This window comes from Gymnoscopelus braueri (genome assembly GCF_963280865.1).
Source record: "Gymnoscopelus braueri genome assembly, chromosome: 6".
Classification (NCBI taxonomy): domain Eukaryota; kingdom Metazoa; phylum Chordata; class Actinopteri; order Myctophiformes; family Myctophidae; genus Gymnoscopelus; species Gymnoscopelus braueri.
The window spans coordinates 23,163,818-23,187,149 of NC_137607.1; the positions used below are offsets into that span (position 1 = coordinate 23,163,818).

The 23,332-nt window shown below is 40.0% G+C and overlaps 1 protein-coding gene across 36 annotated transcripts; it reads right to left on the reverse strand.

The window, feature by feature from the left end:
- Window positions 1–207: 207 nt before the first annotated feature.
- On the reverse strand, window positions 208–13,803 carry LOC308087622 (E3 ubiquitin-protein ligase TRIM35-like). 36 transcript variants are annotated; one of them, XM_080431626.1, is made up of 29 exons: window positions 12,734–13,803; window positions 8,360–8,395; window positions 8,137–8,181; window positions 7,700–7,743; window positions 7,413–7,459; window positions 7,196–7,230; window positions 6,962–7,010; window positions 6,507–6,769; window positions 6,301–6,344; window positions 6,011–6,057; window positions 5,794–5,828; window positions 5,573–5,611; window positions 5,336–5,384; window positions 5,106–5,145; window positions 4,876–4,923; window positions 4,678–4,721; window positions 4,391–4,437; window positions 4,174–4,208; window positions 3,944–3,982; window positions 3,704–3,752; window positions 3,484–3,512; window positions 2,346–2,672; window positions 2,132–2,166; window positions 1,908–1,946; window positions 1,671–1,719; window positions 1,424–1,479; window positions 1,152–1,199; window positions 958–978; window positions 208–375 (listed from the first exon to the last, which is right to left on the reverse strand). In XM_080431626.1, exons 1-5 carry the CDS (start codon window positions 13,504–13,506, stop codon window positions 7,455–7,457), a joined length of 903 nt encoding a protein of 300 aa, XP_080287752.1. In that variant the 5' UTR covers window positions 13,507–13,803; the 3' UTR covers window positions 208–375; window positions 958–978; window positions 1,152–1,199; window positions 1,424–1,479; window positions 1,671–1,719; window positions 1,908–1,946; window positions 2,132–2,166; window positions 2,346–2,672; window positions 3,484–3,512; window positions 3,704–3,752; window positions 3,944–3,982; window positions 4,174–4,208; window positions 4,391–4,437; window positions 4,678–4,721; window positions 4,876–4,923; window positions 5,106–5,145; window positions 5,336–5,384; window positions 5,573–5,611; window positions 5,794–5,828; window positions 6,011–6,057; window positions 6,301–6,344; window positions 6,507–6,769; window positions 6,962–7,010; window positions 7,196–7,230; window positions 7,413–7,454. The 36 variants fall into 36 exon arrangements, with proteins under 36 accessions (XP_080287752.1, XP_080287746.1, XP_080287739.1 ...); XM_080431620.1 differs by having other exon boundaries at window positions 7,413–7,485; XM_080431613.1 differs by having other exon boundaries at window positions 7,413–7,490.
- Window positions 13,804–23,332: the final 9,529 nt, after the last annotated feature.

The window sequence follows — 23,332 nt, forward strand, 5'->3', positions numbered from 1 at the left end:
GGAGCTGTGTAGAGGATTCAAATCACAGGTTTAGCAATGTGGCTCAGTTCTGACAAGGAAAATCTAAGCACACACACACTAGATACACACGTTAAAGAAAATCGTCTCTAGTAGTAAAAGGCTGAAACTTTAGTTTCCCCAGTCGTAATAAACTACACCCAGCTCAAAACACATTGCTGTTCCAAGTAAATTATCAAACAAGTATCCTTCAATCAAGTGCATAGTTTTATTGTCATACATTCCTTTTCTGTACAGCACTTTGCAACATTGCTGAGTAATATTGTTGAGCAGCTATATCAAGTTTTATTTGCACAATTAACACTGCAAGGCACATCATAAACAGTAAACTTCAGGAATCCCCCAGACAGCAGAAACCTGATGAGACAAGACAAAGAATGATCAGTAACTAGAAACATTTAGCAAACACTGTAGTCTTTACATTTTCTACACAACCTCAGAAATATGGAACGGTAGGAGTATAATCATGGTATTCAGCTGGCAGAATCTTATCATAGGTTGATTAGGTTTAATGGAGACAAGAGTATCAAGCCTATAGGTAGTGGCCCCTGAACAAATACCCATGTCGCATTGAATAGCGAAGCTAGCCTAATCGAGGAGTGTAAAAGGTTTTGTTTAGTGATTGTCAAATTGATTATATGGGAGGGCAGATAACCCATAAGATTGTCTGACCCCAAACTCCTGGATTCAGAGCTTACAGAAAAGGGGGACTGGAACAAGAGCCACAACCAAATTATGAACAGGGTCTTTTGGCCATGCCATTCTAGAGAAAGGCACAGGCTTTGTAAACAAATTGTGAACAGGCTCTTTTGGCCATACCATTCTTATGAACAGGCTCTTTTGGCCATACCATTCTTATGAACAGGCTCTTTTGGCCATGCCATTCTAGAGAAAGGCACAGGCTTTGTAAACTTCAATTTATTTTCTTGTAAAGCTTACCATGTCAATCCAGAAGAGAACCTGAAGAGAACAAAAATGCCAAATTATAAAAGGTTACCAATAACTCAAAGAGCAATTCATTCTACAAAGGTTACTCAGTAAATGCATTGTCCACACATTGATGTTCAGGTCAGACATTTGTAAAGACATCACTGAACCATAGAGCCATGACTTTTCCATTTATGGAATCTTACCTCAAAAGTTGAGCCATTCCACCAGACTGCCAAACAGTGTCACCATTCCTGAAGTAAAGGTGGACATTAGAAAATGGGCAAACATGCAGATGTTGCATTCGAACGCATACAGACAGACCAGTTCAGCTAGAGCCAATATTACACAGACGCCATGGTTTGGTCAGCATGTAGGCCTACTTCAAAGGTCAGACAAAAAACTATTTAAGTTTCATACCCAGCCATGCTAGGAAAAGAGCCAATATAAATTGACACGCAAGAGTTTCTACACTCACTTCTGATTTTCTGGTACCCTCCATCATCTTCCACAGTGCAATGAGGTGCACATCACCTGCAAAGCCAACACAGGAGTAAAATATTAGCATTCTTAACTTTAAAGAATGAAAATGTGAACACTTAAACAATGTACTGCAGATCAGTTAATAAGAATATTATCCTCAACTGGATCAGAGACCTGATTCAGAATCACCACATCAAGATTGTCAAAGAAAAAGCACTGGGTGCTTAAATGGCCATACCTACCAAAACACAACCTCTGTGGGTGAGCGGCAAATCACATTTCACCAGAATCCTATAATGGAATAGATTTGACAATCAGCATGGTGCAGTTCATATGTACTTGTTAGTATAAACAGGATTGATACATCAGATAGGAGTACAGACAGCTGATTGTTCATCACAGATATCAGCTGAACTATGTGATCATCATTGTATCAAGAGACATCAGTTTTAAGTGCGTGAAGGGACCATAATACCTACCAAAAATCAACCTCTGGGGACCGTCAATCAGAATCCTGGCTGTAACAGATTTGACAATCAATACGTTGCAGTGTTAATTGACTGGCTAAAATAGACAGGATTGATACATCAGATATAGGAGCGAAAGACTTGAGCTGATTTGTCATCAAAGATTATCAGCTGAACTATGCGATCATCATCGTATCAAGAAACAATTAAGTGCTTGAAGGGACCATAATACCTACCAAAAATCAACCTCTGGGGAGCTTCAATCAAAATCCTGTAACAGATTTGACAATCAATACGGTGCAGTGATAATTGACTGGCTAATATAGACAGGATTGATACATCAGATGAAAGAAGACTTAAGCTGATTGTTCATCACAGAGATCAGCTGAACTATGCGATCATCATTTTATCATGCATAAACACCACAACAGTTGTAAATTCTAAACTGACCTTCTCATAAGGAGCCCGGCATTCTAACTGGGGAGCCAGTCCTCAGCCTAAGAAAGGGAAAATGACTAACAAGCTTCACTTGACCACAAGTCAAACATGATAATCTGCTAAATTAAACTAAAATGTTGGTAAAAATTACACAAAAAAAGTAATGTGCAAGAGTGGTGTAGCATGTACTGCCATCAGGAAAACAAGCATCTTTCATTATTTTCAGAGAGATTCCCATTGTTTTAAATCATCATTGACAGTTTAAGTACAGGCTAAAGATACATGATACTCATTACCTGTTTTGGATGCTGCAGCGATTCTGGCAGCAGCTCTACCAGTCTGTAAAAATGCATAAAAATGTTAACTGAACAACAACTTACTTCAGAGATCTGTCAATTACAAGTGATATGTGCCTCAGGATCTGAGAAATAGTGGTAAAAATTCATCATTTTTGTCAAGAGTATCAAATAATTGTCATCACTGTAGCACAGATACTTACTGTCAAGTCATACAGTATGTCAAACATTAGTCTCCACACAACTTAAGGGCAAGGCTACTTTGGTAGGCTACATCACCAAACCCAGTACTATTTGTTTTTTTTATAAAACTGTCAACTTCCTGTTGATTTTACCATTTGAAGATCCGGATCCGCGGATCCAGTCCGGGTTTTCTTCTAAATAAAAATAGCAAAATCAACAGGAAGCTAACATTATTAAAAAAAAAAAAAAAACAGTACTAGGTTTGGTGATGTTCTATATTGTCTGAATCAACTTTGTTTCCGTCCATTTACGTGCTAAAAGAGTGACTTTGAGAGCTGTTTCAGCGTACAATGCAAGTCAATGAGGAGCATATTTTGAATGATCAATTTCTAATCAATGGAGCAATTATTTTTGATTTCTTGTCCACCTTTGGAGTTACATAATGGCAAGGTAACTACACAACCCAAACCTCTAACGAAGTGGTCTTGCCCTTTCTGTGAAATACCCAATAAGGAAACTTGTTCAGTACATAATGATGAAAGGTACAAGTTATACACATCTAAGTAAGTCTCAGTATTTCATTATTCAGATATCACATCTGTCCACTACTCATATATAAATTCATCATTTACTTCAGTGTTAGATGCACAGCCATTATTCATTAGTCATACCTGTGCCGATTCCGTGACTTGCACATCACCTGCAAAGCCAACACAGGAGTAAAATATTAGCATTCTTAACTTTAAAGAATGAAAATGTGAACACTTAAACAATGTACTGTAGATCAGTTAATAAGAATATTATCCTCAACTGGATCAGGGACCTAATTCAGAATCACCACATCAAGATTGTCAAAGAAAAAGCACTGGGTGCTTAAACGGCCATACCTACCAAAACACAACCTCTGTGGGTGAGCGGCAAATCACATTTAACCAGAATCCTATAATGGAATAGATTTGACAATCAGCATGGTGCAGTTCATATGTACTTGTTAGTATAAACAGGATTGATACATCAGATAGGAGTACAGACAGCTGATTGTTCATCACAGATATCAGCTGAACTATGCGATCATCATCATCATATCAAGAGACATCAGTTTTAAGTGCTTGAAGGGACCATAATACCTACCAAAAATCAACCTAAGGGGACCGTCAAACAGAATCCTGGCTGTAACAGATTTGACAATCAATACGTTGCAGTGTTAATTGACTGTCTGGCTAATATAGACAGGATTGATAAATCAGATATAGGAGCGAAAGACTTGAGCTGATTTGTCATCAAAGATTATCAGCTGAACTATGCGATCATCATCGTATCAAGTAACAATTTAAAGTGCTTGAAGGGACCATAATACCTACCAAAAATCAACCTCTGGGGACCTTCAATCAAAATCCTGTAACAGATTTGACAATCAATACGGTGCAGTGATAATTGACCGGCTAATATAGACAGGATTGATACATCAGATAGGAGCGAAAGACTTAAGCTGATTGTTCATCACAGAGATCAGCTGAACTATGCGATCATCATTGTATCATGCATAAACACCACAACAGTTGTAAATTCTAAACTGACCTTCTCATAAGGAGCCCGGCATTCTAACTGGGGAGCCAGTCCTCAGCCTAAAAAAAGGGAAAATGACTAACAAGCTTCACTTGACCACAAGTCAAACATGATAATCTACTAAATTAGACCAAATGTTGGTAAAATTACACCAAAAAAAGTAATGTGCAAGAGTGGTGTAGCATGTACTGCCATCAGGAAAACAAGCATCTTTCATTATTTTCAGAGAGATTCCCATTGTTTTAAACTATCATCATTGACAGTTTAAGTATAGGCTAAAGATACATGATCCTCATTACCCGTTTTGGATGCTGCAGCACTTCTGGTCAGCAAAGCTGCCAGTCTGTAAAAATGCATAAAAAGGTTAACTGAATAACAACTTAATTCAGAGATCTGTCAATGACAAGTGATATGTGCCTCAAGATCTGAGAAATATAGTGGTAAAAATTCATCATTTTTGTCAAGAGCATCAAATAATTGTCATCACAGATACTTACTGTCAAGTCATACAGTATGTCAAACATTAGTCTCCACACAACTTAAGTCTGTGAAATACCCAATAAGGAAACTCATTTAATACACAATGATGGATAATGGTACAAGTTATACACATCTAAGTAAGTCTCAGTATTTCATTATTCAGATATCACATCTGTCCACTACTCTTATATATAAATGCATCATTGACTTCAGTGTTAGATGCAGAGACATTATTCATTAGTCATACCTGTGCCGATTCTGTGACTTGCACATGAAGTGCACATCACCTGCAAAGCCAACACAGGAGTAAAATATTAGCATTCTTAACTTTAAAGAATGATAATGTGAACAATTAAACAATGTACTGTAGATCAGTTAATAAGAATATTATCCTCAACTGGATCAGAGACCTGATTCAGAATCATCACATCAAGATTGTCAAAGAAAAAGCACTGGGTGCTTAATGGCCATACCTACCAAAACACAACCTCTGTGGGTGAGCGGCAAATCACATTTCACCAGAATCCTATAATGGAATAGATTTGACAATCAGCATGGTGCAGTTCATATGTACTTGTTAGTATAAACAGGATTGATACATCAGATAGGAGTACAGACAGCTGATTGTTCATCACAGATATCAGCTGAACTATGTGATCATCATTGTATCAAGAGACATCAGTTTTAAGTGCGTGAAGGGACCATAATACCTACCAAAAATCAACCTCTGGGGACCGTCAATCAGAATCCTGGCTGTAACAGATTTGACAATCAATACATTGCAGTGTTAATTGACTCGCTAGTATAGACAGGATTGATACATCAGATATAGGAGCGAAAGACTTGAGCTGATTTGTCATCAAAGATTATCAGCTGAACTATACGATCATCATCGTATCAAGAAACAAAGTGCTTGAAGGGACCATAAGACCTACCAAAAATCAACCTCTGGGGACCTTCAATCAAAATCCTGTAACAGATTTGACAATCAATACGGTGCAGTGATAATTGACTGGCTAATATAGACAGGATTGATACATCAGATAGGAGCGAAAGACTTAAGCTGATTGTTCATCACAGAGATCAGCTGAACTATGCGATCATCATTGTATCATGCATAAACACCACAACAGTTGTCAATTCTAAACTGACCTTCTCATAAGGAGCCGGGCATTCTAACTGGGGAGCCAGTCCTCAGCCTAAAAAAAAAGGGAAAATGACTGCCAAGCTTCACTTGACCACAAGTCAAACATGATAATCTACTAAATTAGACCAAAATGTTAGTAAAATTACACCAAAAAAAGTAATGTGCAAGAGTGGTGTAGCATGTACTGCCATCAGGAAAACAATTATCTTTCATTATTTTCAGAGAGATTCCCATTGTTTTAAATCATCATCATTGACGGTTTAAGTACAGGCTAAAGATACATGATCCTCATTACCCGTTTTGGATGCTGCAGCACTTCTGGTCAGCAAAGCTGCCAGTCTGTAAAAATGCATAAAAATGTTAACTGAACAACAACTTACTTCAGAGATCTGTCAATTACAAGTGATATGTGCCTCAGGATCTGAGAAATATAGTGGTAAAAATTCCACATTTTTGTCAAGAGTATCAAATAATTGTCATCACTGTAGCACAGATACTTACTGTCAAGTCATACAGTATGTCAAACATTAGTCTCCACACAACTTAAGTCTGTGAAATACCCAATAAGGAAACACATTTAGTACACAATGACGGATAATGGTACAAGTTATACACATCTAAGTAAGTCTCAGTATTTCATTATTCAGATATCACATCTGTCCACTACTCTTATATATAAATTCATCATTGACTTCAGTGTTAGATGCAGAGCCATTACTCATTCCTGTGCCGATTCTGTGACTTGCACATGAAGTGCACATCACCTGCAAAGCCAACACAGGAGTAAAATATTAGCAGTCTTAACTTTAAAGAATGAAAATGTGAACACTTAAAACAATGTACTGTAGATCAGTTAATACGAATATTATCCTCAACTGGATCAGAGACCTGATTCAGAATCATCACATCAAGATTGTCAAAGAAAAAGCACTGGGTGCTTAAATGGCCATACCTACCAAAACACAACCTCTGTGGGTGAGCGGCAAATCCCATTTCACCAGAATCCTATAATGGAATAGATTTGACAATCAGCATGGTGCAGTTCATATGTACTTGTTAGTATAAACAGGATTGATACATCAGATAGGAGTACAGACAGCTGATTATTCATCACAGATATCAGCTGAACTATGCAATCATCATCGTATCAAGAAACAATTTTAAGTGCTTGAAGGGACCATAATACCTACCAAAAATCAACCTCTGGGGACCTTCAATCAAAATCCTGTAACAGATTTGACAATCAATACAGTGCAGTGATAATTGACTGGCTAATATAGACAGGATTGATACATCAGATAGGAGCGAAAGACTTAAGCTGATTGTTCATCACAGATATCAGCTGAACTATGCGATCATCATTGTATCATGCAGAAACACTACAACAGTTGTAAATTCTAAACTGACCTTCTCATAAGGAGCCCGGCATTCTAACTGGGGAGCTAGTCCTCAGCCTAAAAAAGGGAAAATGACTGCCAAGCTTCACTTGACCACAAGTCAAACATGATAATCTACTAAATTAGACCAAAATGTTAGTAAAATTACACAAAAAAAAGTAATGTGCAAGAGTGGTGTAGCATGTACTGCCATCAGGAAAACAATTATCTTTCATTATTTTCAGAGAGATTCCCATTGTTTTAAATCATCATCATTGACGGTTTAAGTACAGGCTAAAGATACATGATCCTCATTACCTGTTTTGGATGCTGCAGCACTTCTGGTCAGCAAAGCTGCCAGTCTGTAAAAATGCATAAAAGGTTAACTGAACAACAATTTACTTCAGAGATCTGTCAATTAAAAGTGATATGTGCCTCAGGATCTGAGAAATGGGTGGTAAAAATTAATCATTTTTGTCAAGAGTATCAAATAATTGTGATCACTGTAGCACAGATACTTATTGTCAAGTTGTACCATAGTATGTCAAACATTAGTCTCCACACAACTTCAGTCTGTGAAATGCCCAATAAAGGGATCTCATTTAATACACAATGATGGATAATGGTACAAGTTATACACATCTAAGTAAGTCTCAGTATTTAATTATTCAGATATCACATCTGTCCACTACTCTTATATATAAATTCATCATTGACTAAAGTGTTGATGCAGAGCCGTTATTCATTGGTCATACCTGTGCCGATTCTGTGACTTGCACGTGCTGTATAATATGTTAAACCTGATAAGAATTTAGACAATTAGTCATCAGTCACCAACAAGACTGTGTAGATTTAAACTTTTAAAGAGGTTAGGCTGTGTCATTAGGCTGTGTCATTTGAGTTATACAACTTGATTTTCTACAGTATACAAATTCAGGTTCATGGCTCCTACAAACAAATCACTTTAGGGTTGCTTACCAAAGGATAGCATCCATCTCATTGTCAATTGTAGGCCTAAAACAAGAGGTGAAAACACATTTAGACAAACCATCCATAAAAACACAACTATACATAGTTATATATATGCATGACCGCCTGTTGACGATTTTAGTATTATTTTCCCATGCGATCAGAATGGTTGGCGTTTCCAATAGTCAGATGTCCCTACCAACACTTATAATCTTATACTTATAATGGGCAACTGTTGCAATGGTTGCTGTATGAGCCATCAGGGCATTAGCTTGTCAGACAGCTAGTAAAGGCAACCTAAACAAAACAGACTCAAAGAACTTAAGGGAATCAAAGTTGGTCACACAGTCTCAAGGTCTTTCCCAAAGAAAGTCCAACTGACGAAGGACAAGGTTTTGGTTTGGGTGGGGTGGGAGGACAAAGGAATTGCGGCTCCGCTGCCGAAGCTGACAGTCCTCCCAAACAATCAACTCAAACTGAGATTTATATTCACCTTATTCCTGACCACGCCCACCATGGGTGTGGCCAGGTAGGGGTGTAGGGGGGGTGGGGAGCCCAGGCGTTTCCTGTTTACCAGTGTTGCCATGTCTGCTTATAATAAGTGACTTTGGACTTGTTTTTAAAGTGTAGTTGCTTATTTGGCCTTGCTTTTTTTTTACCACTGGGTTCCCACATTTTCCCCAGTTTTTTTCATGTCAAGGGCCCCCAGATTAATATGCATTTGTCCACAGACCCCCATATTTTTTTTCGATTACACCTGCAGCCTATACTAGGGAGCTAGGAAGTGACCAGATATTGAAGGAAGCAGCAGAAAAGGGCAATGCAGCCGCCCTGGAGATGGTCCAAGAATAAGGTGACAAGAGGACTGCTAGTGGACACGGCCAATCAGCAGCCGGGAGCATTAGTGGAACTGGCAAATCAGAGACAGGGAGCAATTCCCCATAGGCAGGTGGCAAGATTTGCCACAGGTGTCACTGAAGTTGCAATCAGCATCAACTCTCCAGTCTCCCCCACACCAACTCTCCACCTTACTGAAACAGGAATAACATACAAGAAATACAAAATACCAAATAACATAATGAACCTAGATACTAAATATACAGAATAAAATATGGCTGGCCTTAATAGTGTCATACAGTACATACAGTAGTCTTTGATCCTTAATAAAGCAGCAGAAAAATCTCTTTGCACTCCACACATTTTTTTATTTAGTCATTCAGACATTTAAGACCACATACCACCTGGCTGTTCTTTTTCTGCGAGTGCTTATTTCCACAAAACTTAAAAAACTTAAAATGTTATAGTCATTAACCAGGGGAGAGGTGAATTTCTGTTAAGGGCATGCCACAATGACTTCCATTATTGATCTTGCCTTGACAGGTAGTTTTTGGCATACAGTTTTATTGATCTTGTCAGTTAATTATGTCATTTTTTCATCAGTGATCAACAGAAGATTTAGCAGCAATGACTGGCTTTTTGTTTAGTCAGATTCTAGATGACATCTTCTACTTTTGACGTAAATGGCTGACCAGCTGGTGTATTTCTGATGTTCACTTCATCCTTTATGCTCTCTCTCTCTCTCTCTCTCTCTCTCTCTCTCTGTCCTGCCTATAAGCTCTCTGCCTCGCTCATTCTTTCCATCAAATCTTCAGGGTCCCAATTAGGGCTTAAAGCTGCCATGTGCGTGCGTGTGTGTGTGTGTGTGCGTGCGCGTGTGTGTACTTGATAACGACAGGCTCAGACTACAAGCTATAGGCTACCTGTCTACAGTAACTTCACTACACACCATCTGCTCACAGAGCAAATTGTGTTCATTTGCCCACCAGTCACCAAGCAGCCAGCACCCTGCTCAGGAAGAAAAACATGGCACTCAAAACAAAAACATTCTAATTGCCTGCTAATATTCACTCAAGTGCAGCTTCTATTTTAGGACCATCATTTGTGTGCGTGCGTGTGTGCGTGCGTGCGTGCGTGTGTGTGCGCGTGTGTGTGTGCAATCACAACAATGGCATCCCTTGTTAAATTTTTTATATGGACTAATTAAAATCGGAACAGTTTTTGCAGGTAACAGCATTCCCGACCTAAAGCCCCCCGTCACATAGCGGGAACCAATCATCTTACCAAAATGATTTTTTTTATTTAAAGGATTTTAATTATAACTTTATGCAAATAATAGGAACCTCTCAGAACGAGACTTCATAAATGTCCTTGTTTTCTATTGCAGGTCCTACTGTAGAAAGGTCACAACTGCATATAATGTACTGTGCCTTAGTTCTCTCACTCCCAGTGGTGTAAAGTAACTAAGTACATTTACTCAAGTACTGTACTTAAGTATAATTTTGAGGTATTCGTACTTTACTTGAGTATTTCCAATTTCCAATACTGTTACTACTTTAACCCCAGCGTCCCTTTCCTTCTGGGCCGAACATTCGGCGAAAAAAGCTCATCTACAAGCTGAACTTGTAGATCGGCTATTTCCGGCAAAGATATTTAGCATAGACAGAAAACAGGAAGGTTCCCCAGTATAGAGCCGTGGTGGACTCCGGTCTACTAAGTACAATATAGTGTTTAAGTGGTTTAATACTTAGGATTTTACTGTGTATGTACAGTATGTAGCAGGGACAAAAACAAGAAATGGAGGCGGTACTATTACATGAAACATGATCAGTTCTGTTATATTGTGTGTGATTATGTCAGTTTGTCTGTCTCCCCTTATCTTCTTCTCTTTATCTGTTTCTCTCTCTGTATATTGTGTGTCTTTCCCTCTCTCCTTCTCTCTTGTATAATGTCACTCAGACATACGTAGCCTCCAGGCTTCGGGGGCCATGGGGATTGAATACAGCCTATATTTATAGAGGGGGCGATCTGTTCAAACATATGTCCCCCTTAACAAAGTCATCAATGTCAGAGCCAGCACTCTGGGGAACCATTAATGCCACATTTAGTATTACATGCATAGCATTAAAGGCAGCTGGACAGAAAATGTTGGAGAGGAAACCAAAGTAACTGTTAGATCTATATGGGCTCAACCAGTTCACTTACAGGGTAGCCTAAGTGCTGTGTGTGTGTGTGTGTGTGTGTGTGTGTGTGTGTGTGTGTGTGTGTGTGTGTGTGTGTGTGTGTGTGTGTGTGTGTGTGTGTGTGTGTGTGTGAGTGTGAGTGTATAGGCCAACACCAACTTCAACTTAAAACTAAAATAGTTTTTCTTTTCTTTTCTTTTTACTTTTGGCAAATATTTTGCCTCAAATTCAATAAAACGGTGATGAGCTATGTCTTATTTTCCCTGATTTCTGAATCCAAGTACCCGATTTACCACATTTTGCTTAGAAAACATTGACGTCAAAAGTCCAATGTTGATGTCAATATGTTCAAAAATAAAACAGCATAACGGCAAATACGTTTTGTTGTCTCCGCCAGGCCGAAAGGCATCCGTTTTGAACAAAATGCCTCAAATCATGAACGCAGCTTGCGCTTTCCGTGAAATTTCACACGCACATTCCCACTAGGCCGAGGAAGAAATGCCACCCTTTTCACATTGGCCTGTTATAGCGCCACCAGCAGGTATAATTTAGCAAAACACATTTTTGGAACAAAATGCCTCAAATCGTGAATGCAAGGTCCGATTGCCGTTAAAGGCCTAAGAAGAAATGGCACCCTTTACACATTGGCCTATTATAGCGCCACCAGGAGGCCACGATAACCTACCTGACCTGGCGGAGACCTGTGCTCCGAGGAGCACTTTTTCTAGTTATTTATTTATCCTTCACATTCTTTTCTACAGCAGGATCAACGTCAACGCTGTAGAATGATCAAGTACAAGTGGGGCGTTCATTTACGAAAAAAATAATTGTTTAATATGGAGATAAGAGGTTTCTGACAGTGTCGAAATAGACACTATACTATTAGTAATGTTCCTTTACTTGTTCCCCTTTCAAGTACTTCTTACCACCCATCATCATCATGTCTAACTATCCAGAGTTACACTGACCTTCCCTGGTAACATCTTCAGAGGGACAGTATGACTATTGATAATGTATGCAAAGAGTGTGTCAGTGAAAGTGTGTGTGATGGTGTGTAGGTGTGTGTTAGTATCAGGATCAGAGAAGGACAGCTTTCCTCCATTCCAGTCCACCTGGACTCTGATCCTCTGGGGTTTCTGCTTCACTGAGAGATCAGTTGCTGACCCTGTTAAGGAGCCTACTGTGTATGTACCTTCATGTAACCCTATTCCCCATACTTGACCCTCCCTGTCTCCCTTCCTCGGGAAAGACTCTGGTAACACACCTACTGCCCAGCATGCATTGTCTCCTACCTCAACATCCCAGCTGTGAGTCCCTGAGTTAAAGCCCTCATGAACCCAGGACGAAGGGATATTGGTCAAACCTCTCTGGGTTGTCAGGAAGCTGCTGTTCCTTTCCAGGTCTCACACTGGTCAGATCATCAGACAGGATGTATGCTGGATGGGCAGTGTTGGGGTCCAGAATGACAGGAGTGTAGGAGACAATGTCCTTCATCTTGTCCCAGACTCTGAAGGTCAGGTTGCTCAGGTGTTTGGTCACATCTATCAGTGCTCCTGAGACCGGCTGTGGGTCCTGCAGTGTGAACTGGACTCTTTGCATTGTGGTCTTGTAGTTCTGCAGGAATGAGATGTGTTCAGCTCTCAGCTCCTCCTCTATGGCTCTGATTGTGTTTGAAAGGGTTGATATGTCTCTGTTCAGACCCTCAATCTTCTCCTTCATCATCTGACTCTTCTTAGACTCTTCCTCCCTCAGTGCAGTGATGCTGGCCTCCTCTTCCTCTTGTAGAAACTGATGCATCTTCTTAAACTGTTCCTTCATCTGTCTCTCTGTGTGCCGAGTCTGGAACTGAATGTGTTCTGCTGTTTGATCATAGTTTGTTTTAATTGTATTAAATACCTCCAGTTTCTCCTGTAAAGGCTTCAGTGATTTCTGGACTTCCTCCTTGTGATCAAGTGCAGCTTCATCGATGGGTCTGAATCTGTGTTCGGTGTGTTTTTTAGAATCTCGACACACAACACACACTGGCTGTTGACATCCCAGACAGAACAGTTTGAGTTTCTCAACAGGATCTTTAAAGATGTCACGACACACAGGACAGGAATAATCCTCTTCAGGGCGAGACAACGTGGAAGCCATTTGGTCTCTGAGTGAAGCTACAGTACTAACACACTGTTCAAGCCAGGAAATCAGCCAGTCAGTCGTGGTAACACTCCCTCCTCTAGAATGTTCCCTGAAGTTTACTTTCACTGTGAATCCTGGTTCTTGTTCATGCAGCTGACAGAGTCAGCAGCAGGTTCAAGTGGTCTGGGTCAGTATTCTCTCCTGTAGCTGTGGACAGACAGTCTGTCCTCCCTCACTGGAAGTTGTGTTTGATCTGAAGGTAAATCATATTGTCCGTCTCTTTGCGTGTGAAGAGGCAGAATAACAACCTCTCTGTTTCCTGGTTTCTCTCAGATGAGTCTGGTAGGAGTGGCGCTATGACACTAACTAACGCGCACGCGCACGCACACACACACACACACACACACACACACACACACACACACACACACACACACACACACACACACACACACACACACACACACACCAGTTGTTTGTGCCTCACTCAGGTATGTTATCAAACAGGTATGTGGTGTGATTTCTTCAGAGGGTATTTATGGGAAAACAGGTACAGCCATGCAATGCAAATTCTGACGTGGAAGCCATTTTGTCTTTGAGTGAAGCTACAAACACTCTGCTCAATACAGGAATTCAGTCAGTCATAGTAACTCTCCCTCCTCTAGAATGTTTCCTGAAGTTTACTTTCACTGTGAATCGTGGTTGTTGTTAAAGTCCATTCAGCTAACAGAGTCAGCAGCAGGTTCCAGTGGTCTGGGTCAGTATTTCCTCCTGTAGCTGTAGAAAGACTGTCCTCCACACTGGAAGTTGTATTTGATCTGAAGGTGATTCTTATTATCGGTCTCTCCGTGTGTGTGTGTGTGTGTGTGTGTGTGTGAGGATGATAGTACTGCAGTATGAGGAGTAAGGTTAACAACCTCTCGGTTTCCTGTTTTATGTCATACTGTATGATGTCATAACATATACAGTAGATATGTTATTTTATGCAGCTGATCTGAAATCACACGAAATGTGTGGCAGTTTATTTAAACTTTTTTATTTTGTCTTTACAGATATTTCATTAGAACTCTCATTCATATCTCAGAACTAGAGTGACAGGATATCAAAATGGTTCAATACAACTATTTGACATTCATCCAAACTCGTTCAGCGATTCTATAATTTATGAGGACGCTTTGTAGTAGGCCTGACCTCGAATTATAAAAAAAAAATGTATTATTCGACTGAGAGATTGGCCTAATTTGTTATATTAATTAACTAATAGTTTGCCAAAAATAGGATATACATCATGATGTGTTGGGAGAAACCAAGCAAGTACATGTTAAATCAGACATTAAGCAGACATTAACCCCTACAGCCCAAATGGAATGTTCCTCTATTGCATAACATATTTTTTTGCATGATTCGACTGATAGTGTTATTTTTTGTTGTTGTTTTTTTTGTAATGATATTCGAACTGTGGTGCCACTATATATGTCTATGAATTGAATACCAAGGCCCTCATTGGAAACAAGTCCGCAAGGACTTTTATGAACGGACCTGTTAGACAAAGTATTTTAAATGCAACTGTGCTGTTTTACATTTTTTGCCTAATAAAATATTTAATCAATCAATCAAAAAAGAGATTGGCAGTCGAATCAGATTGCCAATCTCAGTCGAATCATGCCAAAAATAAATAGATACTTAAAAAGATATATATTATTTTTTTGGTGTTGCATTAATCGACTATAGGCAGCATTTGGCCAATCAGATTTGACTATAGAAATCCTTATTCGGGGACAGGCCTACTTTGTAGAAATAGATTAGAATATAGTATAGTTGTTTTATAATAAAATACATGCTAATCTTCCTTTATGCACTCATTATTATGACACTGCGAAAATAAAACACTAAATGTTGAAAATGTTTGTAATTCCCGTTTATGAAACTATCTTTTTAAATACTAAATAATAATTACTCACCAGTGTTACTCAAATATTTCATGCCAACACATCCTGCAGTAAGACTAGACTAGAATCACACATAGAGTCATGAATCATGAAAATCCACTATTGTACTTCACTATAAAAGAAAACATGACTTCAGATAATTTTTGTCGATAGTCAGACTTTAATTATGAATGCAGTCACATTACACATCAGAAACACTGTGTCGCTCATCTCATTGAGTGATTATACAATAAACAGTTAACAGGGCATTTCAGTGAGCATGTAGACCATAGTACAGTTAAAACATCTCTACAGGATGGCTCTCTGTCATTAGTTGAGTGTCTTGTTTTCCTGTTCATTTCCATCCTTCTCCTTATCTATCCCTTTAAGTGTATTCATACATTTCACTCCAGTTATTGTCTCCGCCAGGCCGAAAGGCATGGCGAGAGAGTATGTTTTTCCCCCTGTCCGTCCGTCTGTCCGTCCTTGTGTGTCCGTCCGTCCGTCTGTCACCAGCTTATCTCTGGCACCGTTGGCTTGATCGCAGCGAAACTGTGCACACACACTCCCTGGATGCCAATTCAGAACCTCTGCCCCAAATGTTTCTCATGGGCCTTTTATAGCGCCACCAGGAGGCCGATTTGTGCAAAACATATTTTTTGACAGTACTCCTACAGATTTTGTCCAAAAATCCCGCAAATCGGTACACAAGATCTCTATAGTCATTAAACAAAACAGGTCATTCAGATTTTTCATATTCCATCCTGATTGGCTAAAAATGTCTTCCAAAGTTTGCGGGAGTGCTCCGTTTTGAACAAAATGCCTCAAATCATGAACACAGGATGCAATTTCCGTGAAATTTTGCATGCACATTCCCACTAGGCCAAGGAAGAAAATTTTCAAATCAGCCTCATGGTGGCGCTATAACATGCCGATTCGTGTTTTTACCTATAACTGCACCGATCTGTGTAAAACTTTGTATGCACACTCCCTAGAGGTCAAGGAAAAACCTTTGCCCTGCATTTTTCACATCTGCCTTTTATAGAGCCACCAGGAGGCCGACTTATGTAAAACACATTATTTTATACTACTACTTCCAATGTTATCCAATTTTACGTGAATCGGTACACATGATCTCTAGTCATGTGATCAAGACGGATGTGTTTGATTTTTCATGTTCCATCCTGATTGGCTAAAATTGACATCAAAAGTTTGCATTATTGGCTTGTTTTGAACACAATTCCGCAAATCATGAACGCACCGTCCGATTGCGGTCAAACTTTGCACGCAAATTCACACTATGTTGAGGAACAAATGCCACCCTTTTAACATTGGCCTGTTATAGCGCCACCAGTAGGTCTAATTTAGCAAAACAAATGTTTTTAACAAAATGCCTCAAATCATGAATGCAGTCATTGTCCAATTGTCGTGCAAGGCCTAAGAAGAAATGGCACCCTTTTCACATTGGCCTATTATAGCGCCACCAGGAGGCCACAATAGCCTACCTGACCTGGCGGAGACCTGTGCTCCGAGGAGCACTTTATCTAGTTTCTATTCAGTAACAGTTGTGCTAGTCAAAAAAGTTTTGGTTTAACACTTAACAGATCAGCAGGTGCACGCAAAGATGGTAAATGTCACCCCTGCAAAACAATAAAACACGTGCAGACCAGTCGAGTGCTCCAGTATATTTTATTGGGGTAGTCTCTCCTGAAGTGCCCAGGTATCATAGTTTTCTCTGATAAATTTCTCTGGTAAATGTTTTGTCATGAAAAATAACTCGGTACATTTCCAAATTTCCATTTTCCACTATCGCTCACGTACCCCCTGTAGTACCCTCATATACCCCTAGGGGTACACATAGGAAAATTGAATACAAATAAAAGATGAAGAAAACTGGAAAAAATTACATTTTTAATTGTCTTTGGGAAAGATATATGAGTTCTACCCGGGTAGTGAAATAATCACTTGTGTGTGTGTGTGTGTGTGTGTGTGTGTTCCTTATCTGGTAATCCTGAGAGAGAATCCTTGAATCCTGATCTGACTTTCCTGATACTTTGATATGAGTCAGTACAGTCAGTCACATTGCATCTAAACGCTCCTTTTGCAGACTGTTACTCACTTGGACAGGCTCGCCAATCGCCATTACACTCAGCTTGATTTGAAACCAGACTTCAACCAGGATCGCAAAAAAAAAAATGTGCACATAGCAGTACAGAATATAGAATCAGTTATAATACTCTTTTTTGTATTTCTCTTCCACATATAAATGGTAAATGGTGCATTTATATAGCGCTTCTATCTGAAGCGCTTTACATTGATTGTGCCATTAACCCATTCACACACACATTCATACACCGATGGAGGAGGAAACCATGCAAGGCACCAACCTGCTCATCGGGAGCAATTAGGGGTTCAGCGTCTTGCTCAAGGACACTTCGACACTAACTCTAGGGGAGTGTCCCAGCCCGGGATCGAACTGGGAACCTTGCGGTTTTCCAGTTCACTCTACCCGGCCACTCTACCCCTGAGCCACTGCCGCCCCACATATGGTACCATATTAACTTTTCTTTTATCTATAAGTCAGTTACCCGTGTTAAACCCATTACTGATGGATATGAATACTGTTCAGTTCTGATGTATATTTGTGGTCGAGAGAGTGGCTGTATTCAGTCTCCTGGAGAAGGGTTCAATAATGGAGGATCCGGTCCAAGGTATTTCAGTTAGGTTTCATTTTATTCCACCCAACAGGCAAGCTGCCAGGTTAGGTCAGATTAGCAGAGCGCAGTCATCACATACAAACACACTAATTATACTGTCCCAAATCTGGCTCACATGGGAGGGTCAAAGAGTTAAGTCCCGCCCTTACTCCCTTTGTCAGCCAATCTCAACACAATACATGATACTGGGGAGTCGTGGCCGGACCCCCACAAACATCCTGTTAAACACATTAGCATTGTCCTTACAGTGTGCCAACTTGTCTTATTTCCAATTGTCAAACTTTACTATTACACAAAGGCTGGTTTAGTCATTCTTGTTCAACATCTCTTAAGCTTTAGGATAAGACCACACACATTATACTTTCATGTTTGCAAACAGTAGTTAGAAATCCAATGAGTCAACAAAGTTGTAGTTACTTTAAGACTGAATCTTTTCCTTAGAGTCAAGAAGAAAAGTTACATGGAACTAACTGGTTTCTTCCCAACCACCTTTGTTCATACTTGTGTTACCTACTACAAAATAAGCTTCTTCTGTGAAACAAGAATAACTATAGGAATTCAATTTGAGTCTGCATGACTTCACTTTTACCACACTTCCTGGGGACAGAGGGAGACAACAGATGTTTTCACTTCGGCCCCCATCCTTACATAAAGACAATAGTATTGAAATCAGCCTACTAACTAACAAAGGACTTGGCTCAGTGACTTGTTTTTAGTTCACACTTAAAGCTAGGAGCTTCTGCTCCAGGACAAAGACCAGGATCCTAAAGGGTTGACTGATCAACACATCAATAGCAGAGAAATGCATCCTGTATTCAAAAAAGGTTTAGGTGTTGGGGGAATGCAAAGTGGATCGCCTCTCAGCCTGCATACCAGATGGGGGATGTCCCCAGTTATTTTCACCTCCAAGCACTGCTAACTGCAAGCTCAGAATCACCTAGTATTGTATCTTAATATGGAATGAAATTACTTATCTCGAATACCATGCTTATGTTTGACAAGTATACATCAATCCCCTCTTGGGAGACTTAATAATGTCTACCATAAAGAAACTTTCAAACATTGGAAATAATAAATACTGTTAAACACTCTGGGTTTAAGTCTCCTCCAGCCATCTGTCGAACCTGAAAAGAATCACCATTAGTAGCCTATTTACGTAGCCAACTGAAACCGGAAAACAATCATCATTTGGTTACTGTTCAAAACACATCATATAACATACTTTGACAACGATTGTCCTTTGGTGTCCACGCGCACAGATATCATCTGTTCTTTCTTTTTTCGCCTGAGCTAAAAAACGCTGGTCTGTCTTCGTCTTGAGTGTCCAAGTTCTACTGGGGAATGTTCAGTCCTTGAATCTGAAGCTGTTCACAGCTCGGGGCTTGAGACAGAGGAAAGTGTGATGGGGGATCGGTGAAGGGTGGGGGCATGATGTCATTTTCGATGACACCTACAGGGCATCTCTCTCCACTGAGAGATTGTATTGCAACTTTGTTGAATCTGGAAGGCCTGGACCTGGATTCCGGACCATGGCAGTATATCTGTGATACCACACCATCCAACCATCTGATTGATGTAGGGGCTCCATGGTTTACCGTCCTGTAGTGGTGTCGTTCACCGCTCCTCATCTGCTCGATGCCGCTCGACCTGGGACACCCACTCGTCGGCTGTTATCCGGGACCAGTAGACCTCCTGACCCCTGTAGAGATGAGTAGACAGACAGCCTTCCATGGACCCTCCTCTCTGAAGAGGGATGAGTGGTTGACGGTTCACCCCGGCTCCTGGTCCGTTGAGCTGCATCTGCTGGTTTCCTGCCGCGGACACGCCTCCGGGTCTAGAGTGGGACTTTTTGAGGGACCTGGCGTGGCATGGTCTGGGGCGTGCCGTTGTAGAACTCTGCTGTCCACTCAGCCTGATGTTCCCTCTGGAATGTCAGCCAAATTCCTCCCACACCATCAGTGTCTTCAACTTTCTCCATCTTTCTCCAACGCCATCAGTTCCTGACATGAAAATACTTGGAAAAAACTTTCCCTATACTTTCCCTAGGAAATTAGACATCCTTCTACAAATATCACATTTTAGCTATGTTTTTAGTCAATTTATTCCTAAATAAATTACTCTGGCTCAATCTCTTTTTGTTATATTTTACAAAACCATGATTCTCATTTGTTACTCATGGACCAGACCGTTTTAGCATTTTCCTAATAGTACCATTTTCCCACAGTTTTAGCAACTTTTTAACTCCTACCAATACTTCAAAATGTGTTCTATAGTAATCTCTGTATAAACATCACCCCTCTTGGTTCTAAGTTTAGTAATATCAGAATTTTTACTCTCAATATTTTCAAAATGTTTACACGGCTTATGGCCTACTCAAATCTATTCTACTTAAGTACAGATTTTACAAAGATCAGTGCTGGCGAAGTATCGGCACAAGGGTGTATATCCGTTTAAACAAATAGAACATAGACCTCCCTATCTGACTATCAGGTAATAACTAATCTTACTATCTTTAACCTATCGTTGGCCTCTTGAGCACGAGGATAAATCCTCCCCAGTCGCTTAGTGCGACCCTCAAGGTCTGGCCTTTTACTAAAAACTATACTAATTACTTAGGTCTGCCTCAGAAAATTTGTCATTTCACCCCTGTAACCAATCATCAACCCGCACTCACCCCAAATCTGTACTCTCCTGTGGTCCAATGTGCTCTTCCTCTCAGCTTTTGACTCCTAACTGACACAAAAACACAGAACACATGGTAACTTTCAAGGAGGACACAGAACATCTCTTATATGGTGCTTTAGTATCATAAATGTTATCTGTTCCTCAAACAAAAGAGAGGTACAGCCTATGTTTAGCCCCAGTGGTGAACCACTGAATTAGGTATCTTAGTCCACTATCGAAACGATCCGTGAAGGTTAAAAGAATAGTGATTCAGACTGGGAACTGGTTACAAGCTGTCACTCAATTGAGGCAAAGTTTACAGTTTCATTTTAGCACAAAAGAGAAAAGACTGTGTTCTTAAGAAAAACATGAAAGAAAGGGTGTAATACCCTCACTTAACCATCAGAGGTAATCAATGGTTCTGTCCTAAGATCTCCTAAAAATAAACCAACATCTAATTAATTTCAACAAAATATGGATCACAAAATCTCCCTGGAGCATATTGCTGAAAGGCTTTTTAGAATGAGCCTGTAAACCCTTGCATCCAGAAAGCTTGTGAAACTTCTACTTAATTATTTCTCCATTTTAACCTTCTATTATAACCACAACCTTACTTTTAAAATCAGTTTCCTCTGCGCTTCATTCATGGGTCAGTTCAACGAAATAATGTGTCTATCAGTTAAAGCACGTTTGTGTCGCGAACACTCCGTTCTTCAATTTCTAGGCACTTTTTAACCGATCCAAACATGGTCATGTCATGCTATTCCCCGCTGTGATCAAACTCAGCCCTTTCCAAAAAGATTACTGCATTCTGTTTCTGGCCAGAGTAACAGAATTTTTTCCAGGCGTGCACTCCCAGAATTGCAATCTCTCAGAAAAAAGGCCTCGATTTCACACCACAAAGGACAACATATCACAAGCATTTTTTAAGGATCAGCCAAATAATTAAACCGCCATGAATAAAGCATATCCCCAATTTAACCTTTGTTCCCAACATTATATTTTCCTATATTCACTTCTTACTGTATCATTCCAATTTTCTTCTTCCTAAATTCACTCTTTACTGTCATATTCCAATTTATCTTTTTCTTAACTTCACTTTTTACTGTCTTCATTTGTAGATTCATCTCTCTCCCCTCTTTACAACACCTTTAACAAAATGTGTTGTAACTAATAACACCTAAAAATCAACACTGGAGTCAAGCTATTTCACGCACAGAAGCACAGAAAAACTCCCAAAATCCAGCTAAAAAAATAAAAAATAAAATAACAAACACAAGACACAAAAATTCACAATACTCACAAACAACACACGCACATATTCACTCACAACTCATATCACCTACTCACACACAACTCACACACAGAAAACACAGCTTAATCACACACATCACTACTCAGGAGAAACTCCCAAGGCTGCATTACCACGAAAAGTGATAATTAAGATAGCAGTACACAGCCGAAAAGCCACAATACCACACGTCGCCTCCAGAACCACAGTGTACTCACACACAAAGTACAAATGACCAGACGCTCCCAGTCTCCACCGCGCGCAGCCTCTGGTCACCCAAATCTCCACACAGCACCACTGCACTTACAACAATGCCTCATCACAAGAAAGCAGCCGTACCACGAAAGTGATATTCGAAGAAAGTAGCACACACTCACAACAGAGAATCATCACAAGAAAGCAGGCTCATCACGAAAGTGAAAAGTTTAAGAAAGTAGCACACAGCCGAAAAGCCCTGACGCCACACGCAAGCACATGAAGGACGAAAACCGGCCCGCCGCGTCTGCCAGCCAAACCGGAAAGCCCAAAGCAATGACCAAATAAGGACTTTAGCATCACCACTGCCAATCCAAATCCACGCACCATTTGCAAGAGTCGCAGAACGGTCACCAAGTAAAGCAGCATTACAAACGTAATACCTAAAAACCAAAGGTCTACTGAAGAAAACACCTTCTGACAATCACAAGACATCTAAGTGCTCAGGGAAAAACCAACAGTTCACACAATGCCTTGAAATTCCATGTACCTTTCTTTTCCCTAACTAGAACCCTAGAAAATATGTCCTCCTAAAATCTCAACCCTATTCTGGTAACAGCCATCAATGATCGCTCATCTGAGTCTGACACTTATGACAAGAGTAACCCTCCTATTTGAAAATATTTTCTATTGTTCACAAGATACATACAAGGCTAACTCATCTTACTCCATCATTAACAAAACTAACCCCAGGAATTTTATACAGGCTAAGGCGCTCTGGGTCCCTCGCGTGCCGATATCTGAAAGCACTTGTACACGTACTCCAGTTGATAATCGGATCCTGGGCTAGTCTTAAACCAACCGCAGTGGCATTCAAATGTATTTACATTCAATTCAACTTCCAAAACCGACCACAGCAAGCTTTTTTGGACCCCTTTGTCTCTCAGCCTACTGTCTATCGATCTTGGAAGGTGAATTTATACTATGTTGTTCTAAATGTGTATAACAATGTTACTTATTATTGTTGGTCACCAAACCTGATTCGA